General features: G+C 43.6%; 1 protein-coding gene across 1 annotated transcript in view; it reads left to right on the top strand.

The window, feature by feature from the left end:
- Positions 1 to 23,301, top strand: part of LOC139394290 (collagen alpha-1(XIV) chain-like) — a 230,302-nt gene that overhangs the window by 144,576 nt on the left and 62,425 nt on the right. The window contains exon 34 of the mRNA XM_071142315.1: positions 15,076 to 15,234. Coding sequence (XP_070998416.1) covers positions 15,076 to 15,234 — 159 coding nt within the window. The remainder of the gene's footprint in view (positions 1 to 15,075; positions 15,235 to 23,301) is intronic.

Below are 23,301 nucleotides of genomic sequence, written 5' to 3'. Positions count from 1 at the left end.
CCCATCTGTTAAGACTGCCTGAGTTCTGTTGCTAAGATAATTCAGATTTAACCCCCGTCTGTTAAGACGGCCTGAGTTCTGCTGCTAAAATAATTCAGATTTAACCCCGTCTGTTAAGACGGCCTGAGTTCTGCTGCTAAGATAATTCAGATTTAACCCCGTCTGTTAAAACGGCCTGAGTTCTATCGCTAAGATAATTCAGATTTAACCCCCGTCTGTTAAGACGGCCTGAGTTCTGTCACTAAGATAATTCAGATTTAACCCCGTCTGTTAAGACGGCCTGAGTTCTATCGCTAAGATAATTCAGATTTAATCCCGTCTGTTAAGACGGCCTGAGTTCTGTTGCTAAGATAATTCAGATTTAACCCCGTCTGTTAAGACGGCCTGAGTTCTGCTGCTAAGATAATTCAGATTTAACCCCGTCTGTTAAGAATGCCTGAGTTCTGTTGCTAAGATAATTCAGATTTAACCCCATCTGTTAAGACTGCCTGAGTTCTGCTGCTAAGATAATTCAGATTTAACCCCATCTATTAAGACGGCATGAGTTCTGCTGCTAAGATAATTCAGATTTAACCCCATCTGTTAAAATGGCCTGAGTTCTGCTGCTAAGATAATTCAGATTTAATCCTATCTGTTAAGAGTTCTGTTGCTAAAATAATTCAGATTTAACCCCATCTGTTAAGAGTTCTGTTGCTAAGATAATTCAGATTTAACCCCATCTGTTAAGACGGCCTGAGTTCTGTTGCTAAAATAATTCAGATTTAACCCCATCTGTTAAGAGTTCTGTTGCTAAGATAATTCAGATTTAACCCCATCTGTTAAAATGGCCTGAGTTCTGCTGCTAAGATAATTCAGATTTAACCCCATCTGTTAAGAGTTCTGTTGCTAAGATAATTCAGATTTAACCCCATCTGTCAAGACGGCCTGAGTTCTGCCGCTAAGATAATTCAGATTTAACCTCGTCTGTTAAGACGGCCTGAGTTCTGCTGCTAAGATAATTCAGATTTAACCCCATCTGTTAAAATGGCCTGAGTTCTGCCGCTAAGATAATTCAGATTTAACCCCATCTGTTAAGACGGCCTGAGTTCTGCCGCTAAGATAATTCAGATTTAACCCCGTCTGTTAAGACGGCCTGAGTTCTGCTGCTAAGATAATTCAGATTTAACCCCGTCTGTTAAGACGGCCTGAGTTCTGCTGCTAAGATAATTCAGATTTAACCCCGTCTGTTAAGAATGCCTGAGTTCTGTTGCTAAGATAATTCAGATTTAACCCCATCTGTTAAGACTGCCTGAGTTCTGCTGCTAAGATAATTCAGATTTAACCCCATCTGTTAAGATGGCCTGAGTTCTGCTGCTAAGATAATTCAGATTTAACCCCATCTGTTAAGAGTTCTGTTGCTAAGATAATTCAGATTTAACCTTGTCTGTTAAAATGGCCTGAGTTCTGTCACTAAGATAATTCAGATTTAACCCCATCTGTTAAGAGTTCTGTTGCTAAGATAATTCAGATTTAACCCCATCTGTTAAAATGTCCTGAGTTCTGCTGCTAAGATAATTCAGATTTAACCCCATCTGTTAAAATGGCCTGAGTTCTGCTGCTAAGATAATTCAGATTTAACCCCATCTGTTAAGAGTTCTGTTGCTAAGATAATTCAGATTTAACCCCATCTGTTAAAATGTCCTGAGTTCTGCTGCTAAGATAATTCAGATTTAACCCCATCTGTTAAAATGGCCTGAGTTCTGCTGCTAAGATAATTCAGATTTAACCCCATCTGTTAAGAGTTCTGTTGCTAAGATAATTCAGATTTAACCTCGTCTGTTAAAATGGCCTGAGTTCTGTCACTAAAATAATTCAGATTCAGAGAGAATGATTTACTTCTGCTTTTATTTCTTTCATCACATTCCTAGTGGGTCAGATGTTTACATACACTCAATTAGTATTTGGAAGCATTGCCTTTAAATTGTTTAATTTGGGTCAAACGTTTCAGGTAGCCTTCTACAAGCTTCTACAATTGTTTTTCTGAGGTCTTGGCTGATTTCTTTTGATTTTCCCATGATGTCAAGCAAAGAGGCACTGAGTTTAAAGGTAGGCTTTGAAATAAATCCACAGGTACACCTCCAATTGACTCAAATGATGTCAATTAGCCCATCAGAAGCTTCTAAAGCAATGACATCATTTTCCGTAATTTTCCAAGCTGTTTAAAGGCACAGTCAACATAGTGTATGTAAACTTCTGACACACTGGAATTGTGATACACTGAATTATAAGTGAAGTAATCTGTCTGTAAACAATTGTTGGAAAAATGACTTATGTCATGCACAAAGTAGACTTGATAAACTATAGTTTGTTAACAAGACATTTGTGAAGCGGTTGAAAACGAGTTTTAATGACTCCAACCTAAGTGTATGTAAACTTCTAGTGTTAGTCTCTGAACACATTGTCTGCCTCCCTGCAGTACATATCTGGTTATAGTGTTAATGTGTTCAGAGGCTGTCTGCCTCCCCGCAGTACATATCTGGTGTTCAGAGGCTGTCTGCCTCCCTGCAGTACATATCTGGTTATAGTGTTAATGTGGTCAGAGGCTGTCTGCCTCCCCGCAGTACATATCTGGTGTTCAGAGGCTGTCTGCCTCCCTGCAGTACATATCTGGTTATAGTGTTAATGTGGTCAGAGGCTGTCTGCCTCCCTGCAGTACATATCTGGTTATAGTGTTAATGTGTTCAGAGGCTGTCTGCCTCCCTGCAGTACATATCTGGTGTTCAGAGGCTGTCTGCCTCCCTGCAGTACATATCTGGTTATAGTGTTAATGTGGTCAGAGACTGTCTGCCTCCCTGCAGTACATATCTGGTGTTCAGAGGCTGTCTGCCTCCCTGCAGTACATATCTGGTTATAGTGTTAATGTGTTCAGAGGCTGTCTGCCTCCCTGCAGTACATATCTGGTGTTCAGAGGCTGTCTGCCTCCCTGCAGTACATATCTGGTTATAGTGTTAATGTGGTCAGAGACTGTCTGCCTCCCTGCAGTAATAATTCAGATTTAACCCCATCTGTTAAGAGTTCTGTTGCTAAGATAATTCAGATTTAACCCCATCTGTTAAAATGGCCTGAGTTCTGCTGCTAAGATAATTCAGATTTAACCCCATCTGTTAAGAGTTCTGTTGCTAAGATAATTCAGATTTAACCCCATCTGTTAAGAGTTCTGTTGCTAAGATAATTCAGATTTAACCTTGTCTGTTAAAATGGCCTGAGTTCTGTCACTAAGATAATTCAGATTTAACCCCATCTGTTAAGAGTTCTGTTGCTAAGATAATTCAGATTTAACCCCATCTGTTAAAATGGCCTGAGTTCTGCTGCTAAGATAATTCAGATTTAACCCCATCTGTTAAGAGTTCTGTTGCTAAGATAATTCAGATTTAACCTTGTCTGTTAAAATGGCATGAGTTCTGTCACTAAAATAATTCAGATTCAGAGAGAATGATTTACTTCTGCTTTTATTTCTTTCATCACATTCCTAGTGGGTCAGATGTTTACATACACTCAATTAGTATTTGGAAGCATTGCCTTTAAATTGTTTAATTTGGGTCAAACGTTTCAGGTAGCCTTCTACAAGCTTCTACAATTGTTTTTCTGAGGTCTTGGCTGATTTCTTTTGATTTTCCCATGATGTCAAGCAAAGAGGCACTGAGCTTAAAGGTAGGCTTTGAAATAAATCCACAGGTACACCTCCAATTGACTCAAATGATGTCAATTAGAGACTGTCTGCCTCCCTGCAGTACATATCTGGTTATAGTGTTAATGTGTTCAGAGGCTGTCTGCCTCCCCGCAGTACATATCTGGTGTTCAGATGCTGTCTGCCTCCCTGCAGTACATATCTGGTTATAGTGTTAATGTGGTCAGAGGCTGTCTGCCTCCCCGCAGTACATATCTGGTGTTCAGAGGCTGTCTGCCTCCCTGCAGTACATATCTGGTTATAGTGTTAATGTGGTCAGAGGCTGTCTGCCTCCCTGCAGTACATATCTGGTTATAGTGTTAATGTGGTCAGAGACTGTCTGCCTCCCTGCAGTACATATCTGGTGTTCAGAGGCTGTCTGCCTCCCTGCAGTACATATCTGGTTATAGTGTTAATGTGGTCAGAGACTGTCTGCCTCCCTGCAGTACATATCTGGTGTTCAGAGGCTGTCTGCCTCCCTGCGGTACATATCTGGTGTTCAGAGGCTGTCTGCCTCCCTGCAGTACATATCTGGTTATAGTGTTAATGTGGTCAGAGGCTGTCTGCCTCCCTGCAGTACATATCTGGTTATAGTGTTAATGTGGTCAGAGGCTGTCTGCCTCCCTGCAGTACATATCTGGTGTTCAGAGGCTGTCTGCCTCCCTGCAGTACATATCTGGTTATAGTGTTAATGTGGTCAGAGGCTGTCTGCCTCCCTGCAGTACATATCTGGTTATAGTGTTAATGTGGTCAGAGGCTGTCTGCCTCCCTGCAGTACATATCTGGTTATAGTGTTAATGTGTTCAGAGGCTGTCTGCCTCCCTGCAGTACATATCTGGTGTTCAGAGGCTGTCTGCCTCCCTGCAGTACATATCTGGTTATAGTGTTAATGTGTTCAGAGGCTGTCTGCCTCCCCGCAGTACATATCTGGTGTTCAGAGGCTGTCTGCCTCCCTGCAGTATATATCTGGTTATAGTGTTAATGTGGTCAGAGACTGTCTGCCTCCCTGCAGTACATATCTGGTGTTCAGAGGCTGTCTGCCTCCCTGCAGTACATATCTGGTTATAGTGTTAATGTGGTCAGAGACTGTCTGCCTCCCTGCAGTACATATCTGGTGTTCAGAGGCTGTCTGCCTCCCTGCGGTACATATCTGGTGTTCAGAGGCTGTCTGCCTCCCTGCAGTACATATCTGGTTATAGTGTTAATGTGGTCAGAGGCTGTCTGCCTCCCTGCAGTACATATCTGGTTATAGTGTTAATGTGGTCAGATGCTGTCTGCCTCCCTGCAGTACATATCTGGTGTTCAGAGGCTGTCTGCCTCCCTGCAGTACATATCTGGTTATAGTGTTAATGTGGTCAGAGGCTGTCTGCCTCCCTGCAGTACATATCTGGTTATAGTGTTAATGTGGTCAGAGGCTGTCTGCCTCCCTGCAGTACATATCTGGTTATAGTGTTAATGTGTTCAGAGGCTGTCTGCCTCCCTGCAGTACATATCTGGTGTTCAGAGGCTGTCTGCCTCCCTGCAGTACATATCTGGTTATAGTGTTAATGTGTTCAGAGGCTGTCTGCCTCCCTGCAGTACATATCTGGTGTTCAGAGGCTGTCTGCCTCCCCGCAGTACATATCTGGTGTTCAGAGGCTGTCTGCCTCCCCGCAGTACATATCTGGTGGTCAGAGGCTGTCTGCCTCCCTGCAGTACATATCTGGTTATAGTGTTAATGTGGTCAGAGGCTGTCTGCCTCCCTGCAGTACATATCTGGTTATAGTGTTAATGTGGTCAGAGGCTGTCTGCCTCCCCGCAGTACATATCTGGTGTTCAGAGGCTGTCTGCCTCCCTGCAGTACATATCTGGTTATAGTGTTAATGTGGTCAGAGGCTGTCTGCCTCCCTGCAGTACATATCTGGTTATAGTGTTAATGTGGTCAGAGACTGTCTGCCTCCCTGCAGTACATATCTGGTGTTCAGAGGCTGTCTGCCTCCCTGCAGTACATATCTGGTTATAGTGTTAATGTGGTCAGAGACTGTCTGCCTCCCTGCAGTACATATCTGGTGTTCAGAGGCTGTCTGCCTCCCTGCGGTACATATCTGGTGTTCAGAGGCTGTCTGCCTCCCTGCAGTACATATCTGGTTATAGTGTTAATGTGGTCAGAGGCTGTCTGCCTCCCTGCAGTACATATCTGGTTATAGTGTTAATGTGGTCAGAGGCTGTCTGCCTCCCTGCAGTACATATCTGGTGTTCAGAGGCTGTCTGCCTCCCTGCAGTACATATCTGGTTATAGTGTTAATGTGGTCAGAGGCTGTCTGCCTCCCTGCAGTACATATCTGGTTATAGTGTTAATGTGGTCAGAGGCTGTCTGCCTCCCTGCAGTACATATCTGGTTATAGTGTTAATGTGTTCAGAGGCTGTCTGCCTCCCTGCAGTACATATCTGGTGTTCAGAGGCTGTCTGCCTCCCTGCAGTACATATCTGGTTATAGTGTTAATGTGTTCAGAGGCTGTCTGCCTCCCCGCAGTACATATCTGGTGTTCAGAGGCTGTCTGCCTCCCTGCAGTACATATCTGGTTATAGTGTTAATGTGGTCAGAGACTGTCTGCCTCCCTGCAGTACATATCTGGTGTTCAGAGGCTGTCTGCCTCCCTGCAGTACATATCTGGTTATAGTGTTAATGTGGTCAGAGACTGTCTGCCTCCCTGCAGTACATATCTGGTGTTCAGAGGCTGTCTGCCTCCCTGCGGTACATATCTGGTGTTCAGAGGCTGTCTGCCTCCCTGCAGTACATATCTGGTTATAGTGTTAATGTGGTCAGAGGCTGTCTGCCTCCCTGCAGTACATATCTGGTTATAGTGTTAATGTGGTCAGATGCTGTCTGCCTCCCTGCAGTACATATCTGGTGTTCAGAGGCTGTCTGCCTCCCTGCAGTACATATCTGGTTATAGTGTTAATGTGGTCAGAGGCTGTCTGCCTCCCTGCAGTACATATCTGGTTATAGTGTTAATGTGGTCAGAGGCTGTCTGCCTCCCTGCAGTACATATCTGGTTATAGTGTTAATGTGTTCAGAGGCTGTCTGCCTCCCTGCAGTACATATCTGGTGTTCAGAGGCTGTCTGCCTCCCTGCAGTACATATCTGGTTATAGTGTTAATGTGTTCAGAGGCTGTCTGCCTCCCCGCAGTACATATCTGGTGTTCAGAGGCTGTCTGCCTCCCTGCAGTACATATCTGGTTATAGTGTTAATGTGGTCAGAGACTGTCTGCCTCCCTGCAGTACATATCTGGTGTTCAGAGGCTGTCTGCCTCCCTGCAGTACATATCTGGTTATAGTGTTAATGTGGTCAGAGGCTGTCTGCCTCCCTGCAGTACATATCTGGTGTTCAGAGGCTGTCTGCCTCCCTGCGGTACATATCTGGTGTTCAGAGGCTGTCTGCCTCCCTGCAGTACATATCTGGTTATAGTGTTAATGTGGTCAGAGGCTGTCTGCCTCCCTGCAGTACATATCTGGTTATAGTGTTAATGTGGTCAGATGCTGTCTGCCTCCCTGCAGTACATATCTGGTGTTCAGAGGCTGTCTGCCTCCCTGCAGTACATATCTGGTTATAGTGTTAATGTGGTCAGAGGCTGTCTGCCTCCCTGCAGTACATATCTGGTTATAGTGTTAATGTGGTCAGAGGCTGTCTGCCTCCCTGCAGTACATATCTGGTTATAGTGTTAATGTGTTCAGAGGCTGTCTGCCTCCCTGCAGTACATATCTGGTGTTCAGAGGCTGTCTGCCTCCCTGCAGTACATATCTGGTTATAGTGTTAATGTGTTCAGAGGCTGTCTGCCTCCCTGCAGTACATATCTGGTGTTCAGAGGCTGTCTGCCTCCCCGCAGTACATATCTGGTGTTCAGAGGCTGTCTGCCTCCCCGCAGTACATATCTGGTGGTCAGAGGCTGTCTGCCTCCCTGCAGTACATATCTGGTGTTCAGAGGCTGTCTGCCTCCCTGCAGTACATATCTGGTTATAGTGTTAATGTGTTCAGAGGCTGTCTGCCTCCCTGCAGTACATATCTGGTGTTCAGAGGCTGTCTGCCTCCCTGCAGTACATATCTGGTGTTCAGAGGCTGTCTGTCTCCCTGCAGTACATATCTGGTTATAGTGTTAATGTGTTCAGAGGCTGTCTGCCTCCCTGCAGTACATATCTGGTGTTCAGAGGCTGTCTGCCTCCCTGCAGTACATATCTGGTTATAGTGTTAATGTGTTCAGTCACGGTCTCCCCTCAGACTGGATGACAGGTGTACTGTGCAGCGACAGACGTGTCCTGCTGGATTGTCCTCACTTCACCTCAGGTGTCTTCATATGGTCCTCCTTACGCCGCCGTCTCACACAGAGCATCCCCTGTCCTTGTGGAGGAAAAGAGGACGTGTGTCTCTGAATGGTGCTACTTCCTGTCAGCTTGGATAGAGTAACAGACTGAACTGTGATATCTCTCTGAGGGTGATGTTATATCCAGACTACAGTAATGTGAACTGTGATATCTACCTGAGGGTGATGTTATATCCAGACTACAGTAATGTGACAGACTGAACTGTGATATCTATCTGAGGGTGATGTTATATCCAGACTACAGTAATGTGACAGACTGAGGGTGATGTTATGTAACAGACTGAACTGTGATATATATCTGAGGGTGATGTTATATCCAGACTACAGTAATGTGAAAGACTGAACTGTGATATCTATCCTCCCATGCAGGGCTCAGCGATATGCAGGGCTCAGCGGTATGCAGGGCTCAGCGGTATGCAAGGCTCAGCGGTATGCAAGGCTCAGCGGTATGCAAGGCTCAGCGGTATGCAAGGCTCAGCGGTATGCAGGGCTCAGCGGTATGCAGGGCTCAGCGGTATACATTATTCGTATAGGGGATGACGTGATGTCCTGAGTGTCTGTGACATTGTGATTTTATTTCTGTATTATGTGGGTTACTAGCTTCTAGTTTCTAGTTTATTAGCATAAGAATGCTTTGTTCAGTCTCCCAGTGTTTCTGAGGCAGAGGCATTGGTCCCTGTAATGTTTGATTTGGTAACTGGTATTAGGGACCACATTTCTCAGTCTGCTGCTGTGGCTGGTAAGTCAAGGCAGCCAGGGTCTTAGTGTTTATCTGCCTGCCTTCCCTCCATCTGAAACTCATTTACACAATCTAAATCCACTGGAACAGAGAATTGCCACTCTGAATATTGCTGACCCCAGAAATACTGTCCTGGGTAGTTATTACAGTTTTTAAACAAAGCCCTCTCTCTGTTTCTCTCTCTCTCTTTCTGTTTCTCTCTCACTCTGTTTCTCTCTCTCTCTCGCTTCTCTCTCTCTCTCTCTCTCTGTCTCTGTCTCTCTTGCTCTGTCTCGATTCAATTCAATTCAAAGAGCTTTATTTTCATGGGAACATTGTCAAAGCAAGTGAAATAGATAATAAACTAAAGTTAAATGAACAATAAAACATGTGACAGTAAACATTACACATTACACACAAAAGTGACTCTCTCTGTGTGTGTGTGTCTGTCTCTGTCTCTCTGTGTCTCTCTCTGTGTCTATCTCGCTCTCTCTGTCTCTCTCTCTCTGTCTTTCTCTCTGTCTCTCTCTCTCTCTCTGTGTCTCTCTCTCTCTGTCTCTCTCTGTCTCTGTCTCTCTATGTCTCTGTCTCTCTATGTCTCTGTCTCTCTATGTCTCTTTCTCTCTGTCTCTCTCCTTCTCTGTCTCTCTGTCTCTCTATGTCTCTGTCTCTATCTGTCTCTGTCTCTCTCTGTCTCTGTCTCTCTCTCTCTCTCTCTGTCTCTGTCTCTGTCTCTGTCTCTCTCTCTCTCTCTCTCTGTCTTTCTCTCTGTCTCTCTGTCTCTCTATGTCTCTGTCTCTCTCTGTCTCTCTCTGTCTCTGTCTCTCTCTGTCTCTGTCTCTCTCTGTCTCTGTCTCTCTATGTCTCTCTCTGTCTCTGTCTCTCTCTCTGTCTTTGTCTCTGTCTTTCTCTATGTCTCTCTGTCTCTGTCTCTCTCTGTCTCTGTCTCTCTCTGTCTCTGTCTCTCTCTGTCTCTGTCTCTCTCTCTCTCTCTGTCTTTCTCTCTGTCTCTCTCTGTCTCTGTCTCTCTATGTCTCTGTCTCTCTCTGTCTCCCTCTCTCTGATAACGTGTGTCTGAGGAAATAAGGTTATTAGGGATTTCTGCAGATTGTATAACTCAGCCCTTACTTAAAGGGGTAATCAGTAATTCAGTTCTCAGACAACTTTAATGGTGTCTCTGACACTTTTGCTATAAATCTTAGGGATGGGACTGGAAAAATGTACAATAAGTAACCCCTCTCAAATACTGAGATGTAAGATATGAATGCAAGGACTTTTCAAATGACCTTTGAACAGCAGTAACTATTGCAGATTGCACCTTTAAGTATTGTAGTGTGGGGGTGGGGGGTCCAATTGGTATCATGGTAACAGCTAAAGTATTCCATATCCTCTTTAAATGGCTAATGGGGGGGGGGGGGGGGGTGTAAGGAAATGTGCTGATTCAGAACTCTCTCCTTCATGCATTTCTCTTCTAGAACATTTGGTGTCAAGGTGGCAATGTTTAGAATACATTGAGATGGAGTCTGCTGATACAACAGCTTTTAATATCAGCATACATTACAGTAAAACATGGCTAGTTTACATCTCACATAGTTGAGGTATTATCCAATAAAACTAGCTGAAGCAGAATCATTTAAGCGATGGAAGTTGAAATAAAACTGTGTAGACTACGCCACCGTTGATGAATGGATGGGATTCTCATATTGGACTCTGTATTTAGTCTCTAAGACAAGAAGTCTACTGAAGCGTATTGTTTTCTACCACTCTGAAGTGATACCGTACTGAAGAAGTCTAATGAATCATATTGTTTTCTACCACTCTGAAGTGATACCGTACTGAAGAAGTCTACTGAAGTGTATTTTTTTCTACCATTCTGAAGTGATACCGTACTGAAGAAGTCTACTGAAGCGTATTGTTTTCTACCACTCTGAAGTGATACCGTACTGAAGAAGTCTAATGAATCATATTGTTTTCTACCACTCTGAAGTGATACCGTACTGAAGAAGTCTAATGAAGCCTATTGTTTTCTACCACTCTGAAGTGATACCGTACTGAAGAAGTCTAATGAATCATATTGTTTTCTGCCACTCTGAAGTGATACCGTACTGAAGTCTAATGAATCATATTGTTTTCTACCACTCTGAAGTGATACCATACTGAAGAAGTCTAATGAATCATATTGTTTTCTACCACTGAAGTGATACCGTACTGAAGAAGTCTAATGAATCATATTGTTTTCTACCACTCTGAAGTGATACCGTACTGAAGAAGTCTACTGAAGCGTATTGTTTTCTACCACTCTGAAGTGATACCGTACTGAAGAAGTCTACTGAAGCGTATTGTTTTCTACCACCCTGAAGTGATACCGTACTGAAGAAGTCTAATGAATCATATTGTTTTCTACCACTCTGAAGTGATACCGTACTGAAGAAGTCTACTGAAGCGTATTGTTTTCTACCACTCTGAAGTGATACCGTACTGAAGAAGTCTAATGAATCATATTGTTTTCTACCACTCTGAAGTGATACCGTACTGAAGAAGTCTAATGAATCATATTGTTTTCTACCACTCTGAAGTGATACCGTACTGAAGAAGTCTAATGAATCATATTGTTTTCTACCACTCTGAAGTGATACCATACTGAAGAAGTCTAATGAATCATATTGTTTTCTACCACTCTGAAGTGATACCGTACTGAAGAAGTCTACTGAAGCGTATTGTTTTCTACCACTCTGAAGTGATACCGTACTGAAGAAGTCTAATGAATCATATTGTTTTCTACCACTCTGAAGTGATACCGTACTGAAGAAGTCTAATGAATCATATTGTTTTCTACCACTCTGAAGTGATACCGTACTGACGAAGTTTAATGAATCATATTGTTTTCTACCACTCTGAAGTGATACCGTACTGAAGAAGTCTAATGAATCATATTGTTTTCTACCACTCTGAAGTGATACCGTACTGACGAAGTTTAATGAATCATATTGTTTTCTACCACTCTGAAGTGATACCGTACTGTACTCCATCGGTTTCCTGTTTTATTTCCTCTGTGAGTCATTGTCAGTCCCATAAAGTGGAGAAGGCTGTTTTGTAAGAGGATGTGGAAATGCACTCTGCCTATCTGCTGTATTAGAAAACCCATCAGTCCACACACGGTTAGAAACCCAGAGATGAAAAACAGGGATATCTCAAATGGAAAAAGCAAGCAAACAAATGAAGCGCTGCATATTGCAGCAGCGAGGAGCGAGGAGGAACGGAGGGGATGTCAGTGACACTTGCCGTTCGCATTAAAAACACAGCTAGCGCGCTGGATGAAATAGGCTAATACATCATGTTGGCACTCGAATTATAACACAATTGATCAGAGGACCCATCTGACCCGCGGGACTGAGTGTGTGTGTGTGTGTGTGTGTCTCTCCTCTCCACTTTTCCTATCTCTCCTCTCCTCTCTACTTCTTATTCTCCTCTCTTCACCGTCCCCTCCGTCCCTGTCCTGAATATCATCATCAAGGCCATGGGGTTCATCCCTTAAACTACCCTCCCTATTCATAGTCACTCTCAGACAGACAGACAGACACATCCACAGCAGAGATACTGTCCCCATGACGCTGGTCAGACTGTGAATAAACACTGTTTGATTAATGGGCGTTTGTCCCAAATGAGCACCCTTGTTCCCTATGTAGAGCCTCATTGGCTCTGGTCAAAAGCAGTGCACTACATAGGGAATATGGTACTGTTTCAGATGCATCCCAGGCCGTGTGGATACAGTGGTCGTTGGAAGACTGTTGAACTTTTTGTTGTTCGCACAAAACATTTTTTTTTTGGTCAGGCAATTGGTGGTTTGAAAAATGGTTCTTTGTCTTGTAATTGTCTTTAGCTGAGAAGGAGGTTGATATGCTGTCTGTGTGTTGGGTTAAGTGTGTCTCTAAACCCACAACAGTAGTCCTGGGGTAGTGTCTCAAATGGCACCCTATTCCCTATTACAGTGTAATGGGCTCTGGTCAGAAGTAGTGCACTATGTTGGGCATAGGGTGCCATTTGGAACTGAACCCTGGATCCAACCATATAACACAGGCAGGCAGGCAGCTCGGCGTTGACAGTCTCTGACATGTATAAACACAACCAGACCTAGTGAACTGGAGAAAATAGTTTCACTCCGAGAACCCATTAAAACGAGCGTATAGAGTATTACACACGTCACAGACCGGCCAAATGGACTCTGTTTCTGACGCACAAATACCAACTCTGTCTAACTTCAGATTAGCCTCGCCTTGTTACTGTGGGAGCTGAGATATACTGTTTCCATGGAAATGTTTTGCTTGCATCTCAAATTGCACCCTATTCCCTATGTAGTGCACTACTTTTGACCAGGGCTCATTTGGGTAGTGGTCAAAAGTAGGGCACTATTTAGGGAATAGGGTACTATTTGGGGCGTGGTCATTATGATTGCAATTCTCACACCTGACAGACTTACGGTTGTAACTCAGCTTTGTAGCCCTGAACAGCAAAGGAGCCTGTCTGGGAAACCTGTGATTTATTGTGAATTGCTACAATACATTGTGACAAGGAGAAAGTTGATAGTTGCACATGGCAGGTAAATCTTCAAGTCATTGTACGAGATACACTACCAGTCCAAAGTTTTAGAACACCTACTCATTCAAGGATTTTTATCACGTTCGTCGTATGGAGGAGACCAAGGCGCAGCGTGAATTGAATACATATTATATTTTAATGAAGACGGACACTAAACAAACTACAAAACGAACGTGAAGCTATACTACAAACAGTGCAGACGCAGGCAACTAGACATAGACAATAACCCACAAAATACCCAAAGAAAGATGGCTGCCTAAATATGGTTCCCAATCAGAGACAACGATAAACACCTGCCTCTAATTGAGAACCAATCTAGGCAACCATAGACATATATAAACACCTAGATGATAAACAACCCCATAAACCTACAAGACCCCTAGACAATACAAAAACACCCATGTCACACCCTGTCCTAACCAAAACAATAAAGAAAGCTAAGAATACTCAGGTCAGGGCGTGACAGTTTTTCTTTGTTTTTACTATTTTCTACTTTGTAGAATAATAGTGGAGACATCAAAACTATGACAGAACACATATGGAATCATGTAGTAACCAAAAAAAGTGTTAAACAAATCAGAATATATTTTATATTTGAGATTCTTCAAATAGCCACCCTTTGCCTTGATGACGGCTTTGCACACTCTTGGCATTCTCTCAACCAGCTTGTTTAATTAACACTTTTTTGGGGTTACACTTTTTTTTGGTCCCTACATGATTCAATATGTGTTATTTCATAGTTTTGATGTCTTCACCCTTGAATGAGTAGGTGTTCTAAAACGTTTGACTCGTAGTGTATTTCTTGAGAAACAATTTCTTGAACAATGGTTTAAGGTGACTCAACCCAGAGATTTCACTCAAAAATGGACATTACACCTTTACTGGCAATAGTTCTCATTGGTTGGCCCCGCTCGCAGCCAATTGATAGGGTTGTGACTAGATGGAGCACAGCTACGGACAGATTTACCATTGAACTACCGCCAGAGTTTGGACCTGGACTTGGAAGCCAGAGAATGAGTCAGAGTTGCATTTCACTGTTACATTTACAACAGATAACTGTAGACTTTGAGTTAATACAACGGACTACTGTTTATTTTAATGAAAGTGCTGAGGACTTGATACGCCTGCTATATTGTCCAATGACTGACTGTTAGGAGACAGCATTTACTCTCTGGATGATAGATATACCACATTCGGCAAAGCACCACATCCAAGGATCCGTTATAGGACCCTGATACAGTATGCTTGCTTGATTTATGAAGCATGTACGTAGGTTTTGTATGAAAGATACTTTATTTAAAGTGTGACTGATAATACTGTGGTTTGTGTCAGTCTGTTTAAAACAGGGTGTTCCATCTCCTCTCCCCACAGACTGATAATACTGTGGTTTGTGTCAGTATGTTTAAAACACAGTGTTCCATCTCCTCTCCCCACAGACTGATAATACTGTGGTTTGTGTCAGTCTGTTTAAAACACAATGTTTCATCTCCTCTCCCCACAGACTGATAATACTGTGGTTTGTGTCAGTCTGTGTAAAACAGGGTGTTCCATCTCCTCTCCCCACAGACTGATAATACTGTGGTTTGTGTCAGTCTGTGTAAAACAGGGTGTTCCATCTCCTCTCCCCACAGACTGATAATACTGTGGTTTGTGTCAGTATGTTTAAAACAAGGTGTTCCATCTCCTCTCCCCACAGCTCCACATGGCAATCAGTAAGACCACAGCCAGGGTGGTGGTTGACTGTAAGGTAGTGGGAGGAAAGCCCATCAACGCAGCTGGCAACATCAGTATAGACGGGGTGGAGGTACTGGGACGCATGGTACGATCCAGAGGGAAGAGAGACAACTCAGCTCCGGTAAGAATGATGGAGGAATCTACCACACATTGTTCTGCTTACACAGTTTCACCATAAGGTGTTAATGATTGTGTTTTTACAAAAGTTGAAAAGCTTGAAACAAGCATAGTTTGCAGGAGTTTATTTTCATTTAAACTACTCCTAACCCTCAACCCTAAACCTAACTAGACATCTTCAACACACCTGCAAAGAAAAGCAACCTCTAGATGTACAAGACATTTGACTTTCAAAGCATGACATGGGGTATTTCTCAGTATGCATACTACCGTGTTTCACACTCTCCTGCTGCATTCTCAGAGGATCTTCGTTCCTTCATATCTATCAGCTAGCTATGTACACGTGAAGCGTAATAATATAGCTAACCAGATAGTTTAACAGGCAAAAATGACTTCAAATAATGTTATGCAAGGTAGATGTCAATTCTTCGTGGCTAGCTAACAGTAGTAGCTAACAGTAGCAGCTAACAGTAGCAGCTAACAGTAGTAGCTAACAGTAGTAGCTAACAGTAGCAGCTAACAGTAGTAGCTAACAGTAGTAGCTAACAGTAGTAGCTAACAGTAGTAGCTAACAGTAGCAGCTAACAGTAGCAGCTAACAGTAGTAGCTAGCCAAGCCAGCTAGCCCTATTGACTTGCTGTATGGGCTTGCGATCTACGCACACTACAGTGGGTATTGTAGGCAGGTATACATGCCAAAATGAACCCAGCATGTATGTATTATTAACGTGTCAAGATAACATATTGTAGTCAGGCAACATGTGAGATGTGAATGGGCAACGGTTTCATTCCGAAGTTGAAGTTTATTTTCTCCCACTCAAAATAATGGCCGCCATTGATTTCAATAAATATTGCGTAATTTCTTTACGTGGTTGCGTCATCTTTCTGTGCCTACTTTCCATTGAAGCTTGCATCGATGCTTTAAAATATGTACAGACGGAGTACTGCATTCCAGAAGCTTCATTTCACATACTTTGATTTAAACCCATACTCTGACTCTCCCATGCTCCAGTTTGCTCGGAGCACGGGGTGCGTGCTCGGAGAGCGGTAGTATTCATTTTGAGAAACACAGAGTGTCAGGCTCTGCATCATTCTCTGAGCTGGCTGTCCTATAGACCTACAGCTTTCAGTCACACACCATACAGCCTCTATAATACCACAACAACACCATGCAGCCTCTATAACAACACCCTACAGCCTCTATAATACCACCACACCCTACAGCCTCTATAACAACACCCTACAGCCTCTATAATACCACCACACCCTACAGCCTCTATAACAACACCCTACAGCCTCTATAATACCACCACACCCTACAGCCTCTATAACAACACCCTACAGCCTCTATAATACCACAACACCATACAGCCTCTATAATACCACAACAACACCATGCAGCCTCTATAACAACACCCTACAGCTTCTATAATACCACACCACCCTACAGCCTCTATAATACCACCACACCCTACAGCCTCTATAATACCACAACAACACCATACAGGCTCTATAATACCACAACAACATCCTACAGCTTCTATAACAACACCCTACAGCCTCTATAATACCACAACACCATACAGTCTCTATAATACCACAACAACACCCTACAGCCTCTATAACAACACCCTACAGACTCTATAATACCACAACAACACCAAACAGCCTCTATAATACCACAACACCTTCACAGCTTCTATAGTCCCACAACAACACCCTGCAGCCTCTATAACACCACCACAACACCTTCACAGACTCTATAGTCCCACAACAACACCACCCTACAACAACACCCCACAGCCTCTATATCAACACCCTACAGCCTCTATAACATCACCATACAGTCTCTATAACACCACAACAACACCCTACAGCCTCTGTAACAACACCCTACAGTCTCTATAACAACACCCTATAGCCTCTATAACAACACCCTACAGCCTCTATAACAACACCCTACAGCCTCTATAACACCACCACACCACCATACAGCCTCTATAACACCACCACACCACCATACAGGCTCTATAACACCACAACAACACCATACAGCCTCTATAACAACACCATACAGCCTCTATAACAACACCCTACAGTCTCTATAACAACACCCTACAGCCTCTATAACACCACCACACCACCATACAGCCTCTATAACACCACCACACCACCCTACAGCCTCTATAACACCACCACACCACCATACAGCCTCTATAACACCACCACACCACCATACAGCCTCTATAACACCACAACAACACCATACAGCCTCTATAACAACACCCTACAGACTCTATAATACCACAACACCATACAGCCTCTATAATACCACAACAACACCCTACAGCTTCTATAATACCACAACAACACCATGCAGCCTCTACAACAACACCATACAGCCTCTATAATACCCCAACACCATACAGCCTCTATAATACCACCACACCCTACAGCCTCTATAATACCACAACAACACCATGCAGCCTCTATAACAACACCCTACAGCTTCTATAATACCACACCACCCTACAGCCTCTATAATACCACAACAACACCATACAGGCTCTATAATACCACAACAACATCCTACAGCCTCTATAACAACACCCTACAGCCTCTATAATACCACAACACCATACAGTCTCTATAATACCACAACAACACCCTACAGCCTCTATAACAACACCCTACAGACTCTATAATACCACAACAACACCAAACAGCCTCTATAATACCACAACACCTTCACAGCTTCTATAGTCCCACAACAACACCCTGCAGCCTCTATAACACCACCACAACACCTTCACAGACTCTATAGTCCCACAACAACACCACCCTACAACAACACCCTACAGCCTCTATATCAACACCCTACAGCCTCTATAACATCACCATACAGTCTCTATAACACCACAACAACACCCTACAGCCTCTGTAACAACACCCTACAGTCTCTATAACAACACCCTATAGCCTCTATAACAACACCCTACATCCTCTATAACAACACCCTACAGCCTCTATAACACCACCACACCACCATACAGCCTCTATAACACCACCACACCACCATACAGGCTCTATAACACCACAACAACACCATACAGCCTCTATAACAACACCATACAGCCTCTATAACAACACCCTACAGTCTCTATAACAACACCCTACAGCCTCTATAACACCACCACACCACCATACAGCCTCTATAACACCACCACACCACCCTACAGCCTCTATAACACCACCACACCACCATACAGCCTCTATAACACCACCACACCACCATACAGCCTCTATAACACCACAACAACACCATACAGCCTCTATAACAACACCCTACAGACTCTATAATACCACAACACCATACAGCCTCTATAATACCACAACAACACCCTACAGCTTCTATAATACCACAACAACACCATGCAGCCTCTACAACAACACCATACAGACTCTATAATACCACAACACCATACAGCCTCTATAATACCACCACACCCTACAGCCTCTATAATACCACAACAACACCATACAGGCTCTATAATACCACAACAACATCCTACAGGCTCTATAACACCACAACAACACCATACAGCCTCTATAACAACACCATACAGCCTCTATAACAACACCCTACAGTCTCTATAACAACACCCTACAGCCTCTATAACACCACCACACCACCATACAGCCTCTATAACACCACCACACCACCCTACAGCCTATATAACACCACCACACCACCATACAGCCTCTATAACACCACCACACCACCATACAGCCTCTATAACACCACAACAACACCATACTGCCTCTATAACAACACCCTACAGACTCTATAATACCACAACACCATACAGCCTCTATAATACCACAACAACACCCTACAGCTTCTATAATACCACAACAACACCATGCAGCCTCTACAACAACACCATGCAGCCTCTATAACAACACCCTACAGCTTCTATAATACCACACCACCCTACAGCCTCTATAATACCACAACAACACCATACAGGCTCTATAATACCACAACAACATCCTACAGCCTCTATAACAACACCCTACAGCCTCTATAATACCACAACACCATACAGTCTCTATAATACCACAACAACACCCTACAGCCTCTATAACAACACCCTACAGACTCTATAATACCACAACACCTTCACAGCTTCTATAGTCCCACAACAACACCCTGCAGCCTCTATAACACCACCACAACACCTTCACAGACTCTATAGTCCCACAACAACACCACCCTACAACAACACCCTACAGCCTCTATATCAACACCCTACAGCCTCTATAACATCACCATACAGTCTCTATAACACCACAACAACACCCTACAGCCTCTGTAACAACACCCTACAGTCTCTATAACAACACCCTATAGCCTCTATAACAACACCCTACAGCCTCTATAACAACACCCTACAGCCTCTATAACACCACCACACCACCATACAGCCTCTATAACACCACCACACCACCATACAGGCTCTATAACACCACAACAACACCATACAGCCTCTATAACAACACCATACAGCCTCTATAACAACACCCTACAGTCTCTATAACAACACCCTACAGCCTCTATAACACCACCACACCACCATACAGCCTCTATAACACCACCACACCACCCTACAGCCTCTATAACACCACCACACCACCATACAGCCTCTATAACACCACCACACCACCATACAGCCTCTATAACACCACAACAACACCATACAGCCTCTATAACAACACCCTACAGACTCTATAATACCACAACACCATACAGCCTCTATAATACCACAACAACACCCTACAGCTTCTATAATACCACAACAACACCATGCAGCCTCTACAACAACACCATACAGACTCTATAATACCACAACACCATACAGCCTCTATAATACCACCACACCCTACAGCCTCTATAATACCACAACAACACCATACAGGCTCTATAATACCACAACAACATCCTACAGGCTCTATAACACCACAACAACACCATACAGCCTCTATAACAACACCATACAGCCTCTATAACAACACCCTACAGTCTCTATAACAACACCCTACAGCCTCTATAACACCACCACACCACCATACAGCCTCTATAACACCACCACACCACCCTACAGCCTCTATAACACCACCACACCACCATACAGCCTCTATAACACCACCACACCACCATACAGCCTCTATAACACCACAACAACACCATACTGCCTCTATAACAACACCCTACAGACTCTATAATACCACAACACCATACAGCCTCTATAATACCACAACAACACCCTACAGCTTCTATAATACCACAACAACACCATGCAGCCTCTACAACAACACCATACAGACTCTATAATACCACAACACCATACAGCCTCTATAATACCACCACACCCTACAGCCTCTATAATACCACAACACCATACAGTCTCTATAATACCACAACAACACCCTACAGCCTCTATAACAACACCCTACAGACTCTATAATACCACAACAACACCAAACAGCCTCTATAATACCACAACACCTTCACAGCTTCTAAAGTCCCACAACAACACCCTGCAGCCTCTATAACACCACCACAACACCTTCACAGACTCTATAGTCCCACAACAACACCACCCTACAACAACACCCTACAGCCTCTATATCAACACCCTACAGCCTCTATAACATCACCATACAGTCTCTATAACACCACAACAACACCCTACAGCCTCTGTAACAACACCCTACAGTCTCTATAACAACACCCTATAGCCTCTATAACAACACCCTACAGCCTCTATAACAACACCCTACAGCCTCTATAACACCACCACACCACCATACAGCCTCTATAACACCACCACACCACCATACAGGCTCTATAACACCACAACAACACCATACAGCCTCTATAACAACACCATACAGCCTCTATAACAACACCCTACAGTCTCTATAACAACACCCTACAGCCTCTATAACACCACCACACCACCATACAGCCTCTATAACACCACCACACCACCCTACAGCCTCTATAACACCACCACACCACCATACAGCCTCTATAACACCACCACACCACCATACAGCCTCTATAACACCACAACAACACCATACAGCCTCTATAACAACACCATACAGCCTCTATAACAACACCCTACAGTCTCTATAACAACACCCTACAGCCTCTATAACACCACAACAACACCATACAGCCTCTATAACAACATCATACAGCCACTATAACACCACCACACCACCATACAGCCTCTATAACACCACCATACAGACTCTATAACACCACCACAACACCCTACAGCCTCTATAACAACACCATGCAGCCTCTATAACACCACAACACCATACAGCCTCTATAACACCACAACAACACCCTACAGCCTCTATAACAACACCCTACAGCCTCTATAACAACACCCTACAGTCTCTATAACAACACCATACATCCTCTATAACAACACCATTACAGCCTCTATAATCCCACAACAACACAGTCCTGGTCCTCCTCACTGGGATCAATGTGACCCAAGATGTCAGGACAGGAAATAAGATGAGGAGCATTCTTTGTTAGATGCATAATAGTTGCGTGATGATTTCTGTGCAGCTCTGAGGGTAGATGAATGGACTGCTTTGCAACTATGTGAGAAGGTATTATTTTATTATTTCTGGAGACAGTCTGATGAAAAGAATGTGCTTGAAACAGCATTTTAAGGGAATTGGTTGAAAGAAAGAAAAGTCCCCCGAGATGTTTGACAATTAATTCTCAGTTTATTGTCCTTTTAAAGTGGTGAGGCTTTCATATTTCCTCAGCAGTTTCATCTCATCGATGTGTAATTCCATAAGTAATACATTTCATTTATTACAGCCTAGTGTTTAAAAGGGATTCACTCTCTCAGTGAAAGTGCATTCCCACTGGGCACAGACGTCAATTCAACGTCTATTCCACATTGGTTCAATGTCATTTCATTGAAATGTGCCCAGTGTGTGCCCAGTGGGTTGTGTGTATGTACATTAAAGTAATTCAGTTCACCATCATTGAGCAGACAGACAGTCACCATTACACAGCCTGTTGAGTAGACAGTCACCATTTAACAGCCAATTGAGCAGACAGTCAGTCACCATTAAACAGCCTGTTGAGCAGACAGTCACCATTAAACAGCCTGTTGAGTAGACAGTCACCATTACACAGCCTGTTGAGTAGACAGTCACCATTAAACAGCCTGTTGAGCAGACAGTCACCATTACACAGCCTGTTGAGCAGACAGTCGCCATTAAACAGCCTGTTGAGCAGACAGTCACCATTACACAGCCTGTTGAGCAGACAGACAGTCACCATTAAACAGCCTGTTTAGCAGACAGACAGTCACCATTAAACAGCCTGTTGAGCAGACAGTCACCATTAAACAGCCTGTTGAGCAGACAGTCACCATTAAACAGCCTGTTGAGTAGACCGTCACCATTAAACAGCCTGTTGAGTAGACAGTCACCATTAAACAGCCTGTTGAGTAGACAGTCACCATTAAACAGCCTGTTGAGCAGATAGTCACCATTAAACAGCCTGTTGAGTAGACAGTCACCATTAAACAGCCTGTTGAGTAGACAGTCACCATTACACAGCCTGTTGAGCAGACAGTCACCATTACACAGCCTGTTGAGCAGACAGTCACCATTAAACAGCCTGTTGAGCACAGTCACCATTAAACAGCCTGTTGAGCAGATAGAGAGTCACCATTAAACAGCCTGTTGAGCAGACAGAGACTCGTCATCATACCTCACAGACCATGGTGTAGACCACGGTGTAGACCACGGTGTAGACCACGTGTAGAATACTGTGTAGAACACTGTGTAGACCACGGGTAGAACATTGTGTAGAACACTGTGTAGAACACTGTGTAGACCACGGTGTAGAACATTGTGTAGAACACTGTAGACCACAGTGTAGACTACAGTGTAGAACATTGTGTAGACCAGAGTGTAGAACAGTGTGTAGAACACTGTGTAGACCACAGTGTAGACCATTG

The sequence above is a fragment of the Oncorhynchus clarkii genome, unplaced genomic scaffold, assembly GCF_045791955.1.
Source record: "Oncorhynchus clarkii lewisi isolate Uvic-CL-2024 unplaced genomic scaffold, UVic_Ocla_1.0 unplaced_contig_9597_pilon_pilon, whole genome shotgun sequence".
NCBI classification, from domain to species: domain Eukaryota; kingdom Metazoa; phylum Chordata; class Actinopteri; order Salmoniformes; family Salmonidae; genus Oncorhynchus; species Oncorhynchus clarkii.
Note: the sequence above shows the minus strand (reverse complement) of the source record. Positions and strands in the feature narration are given on the sequence as shown.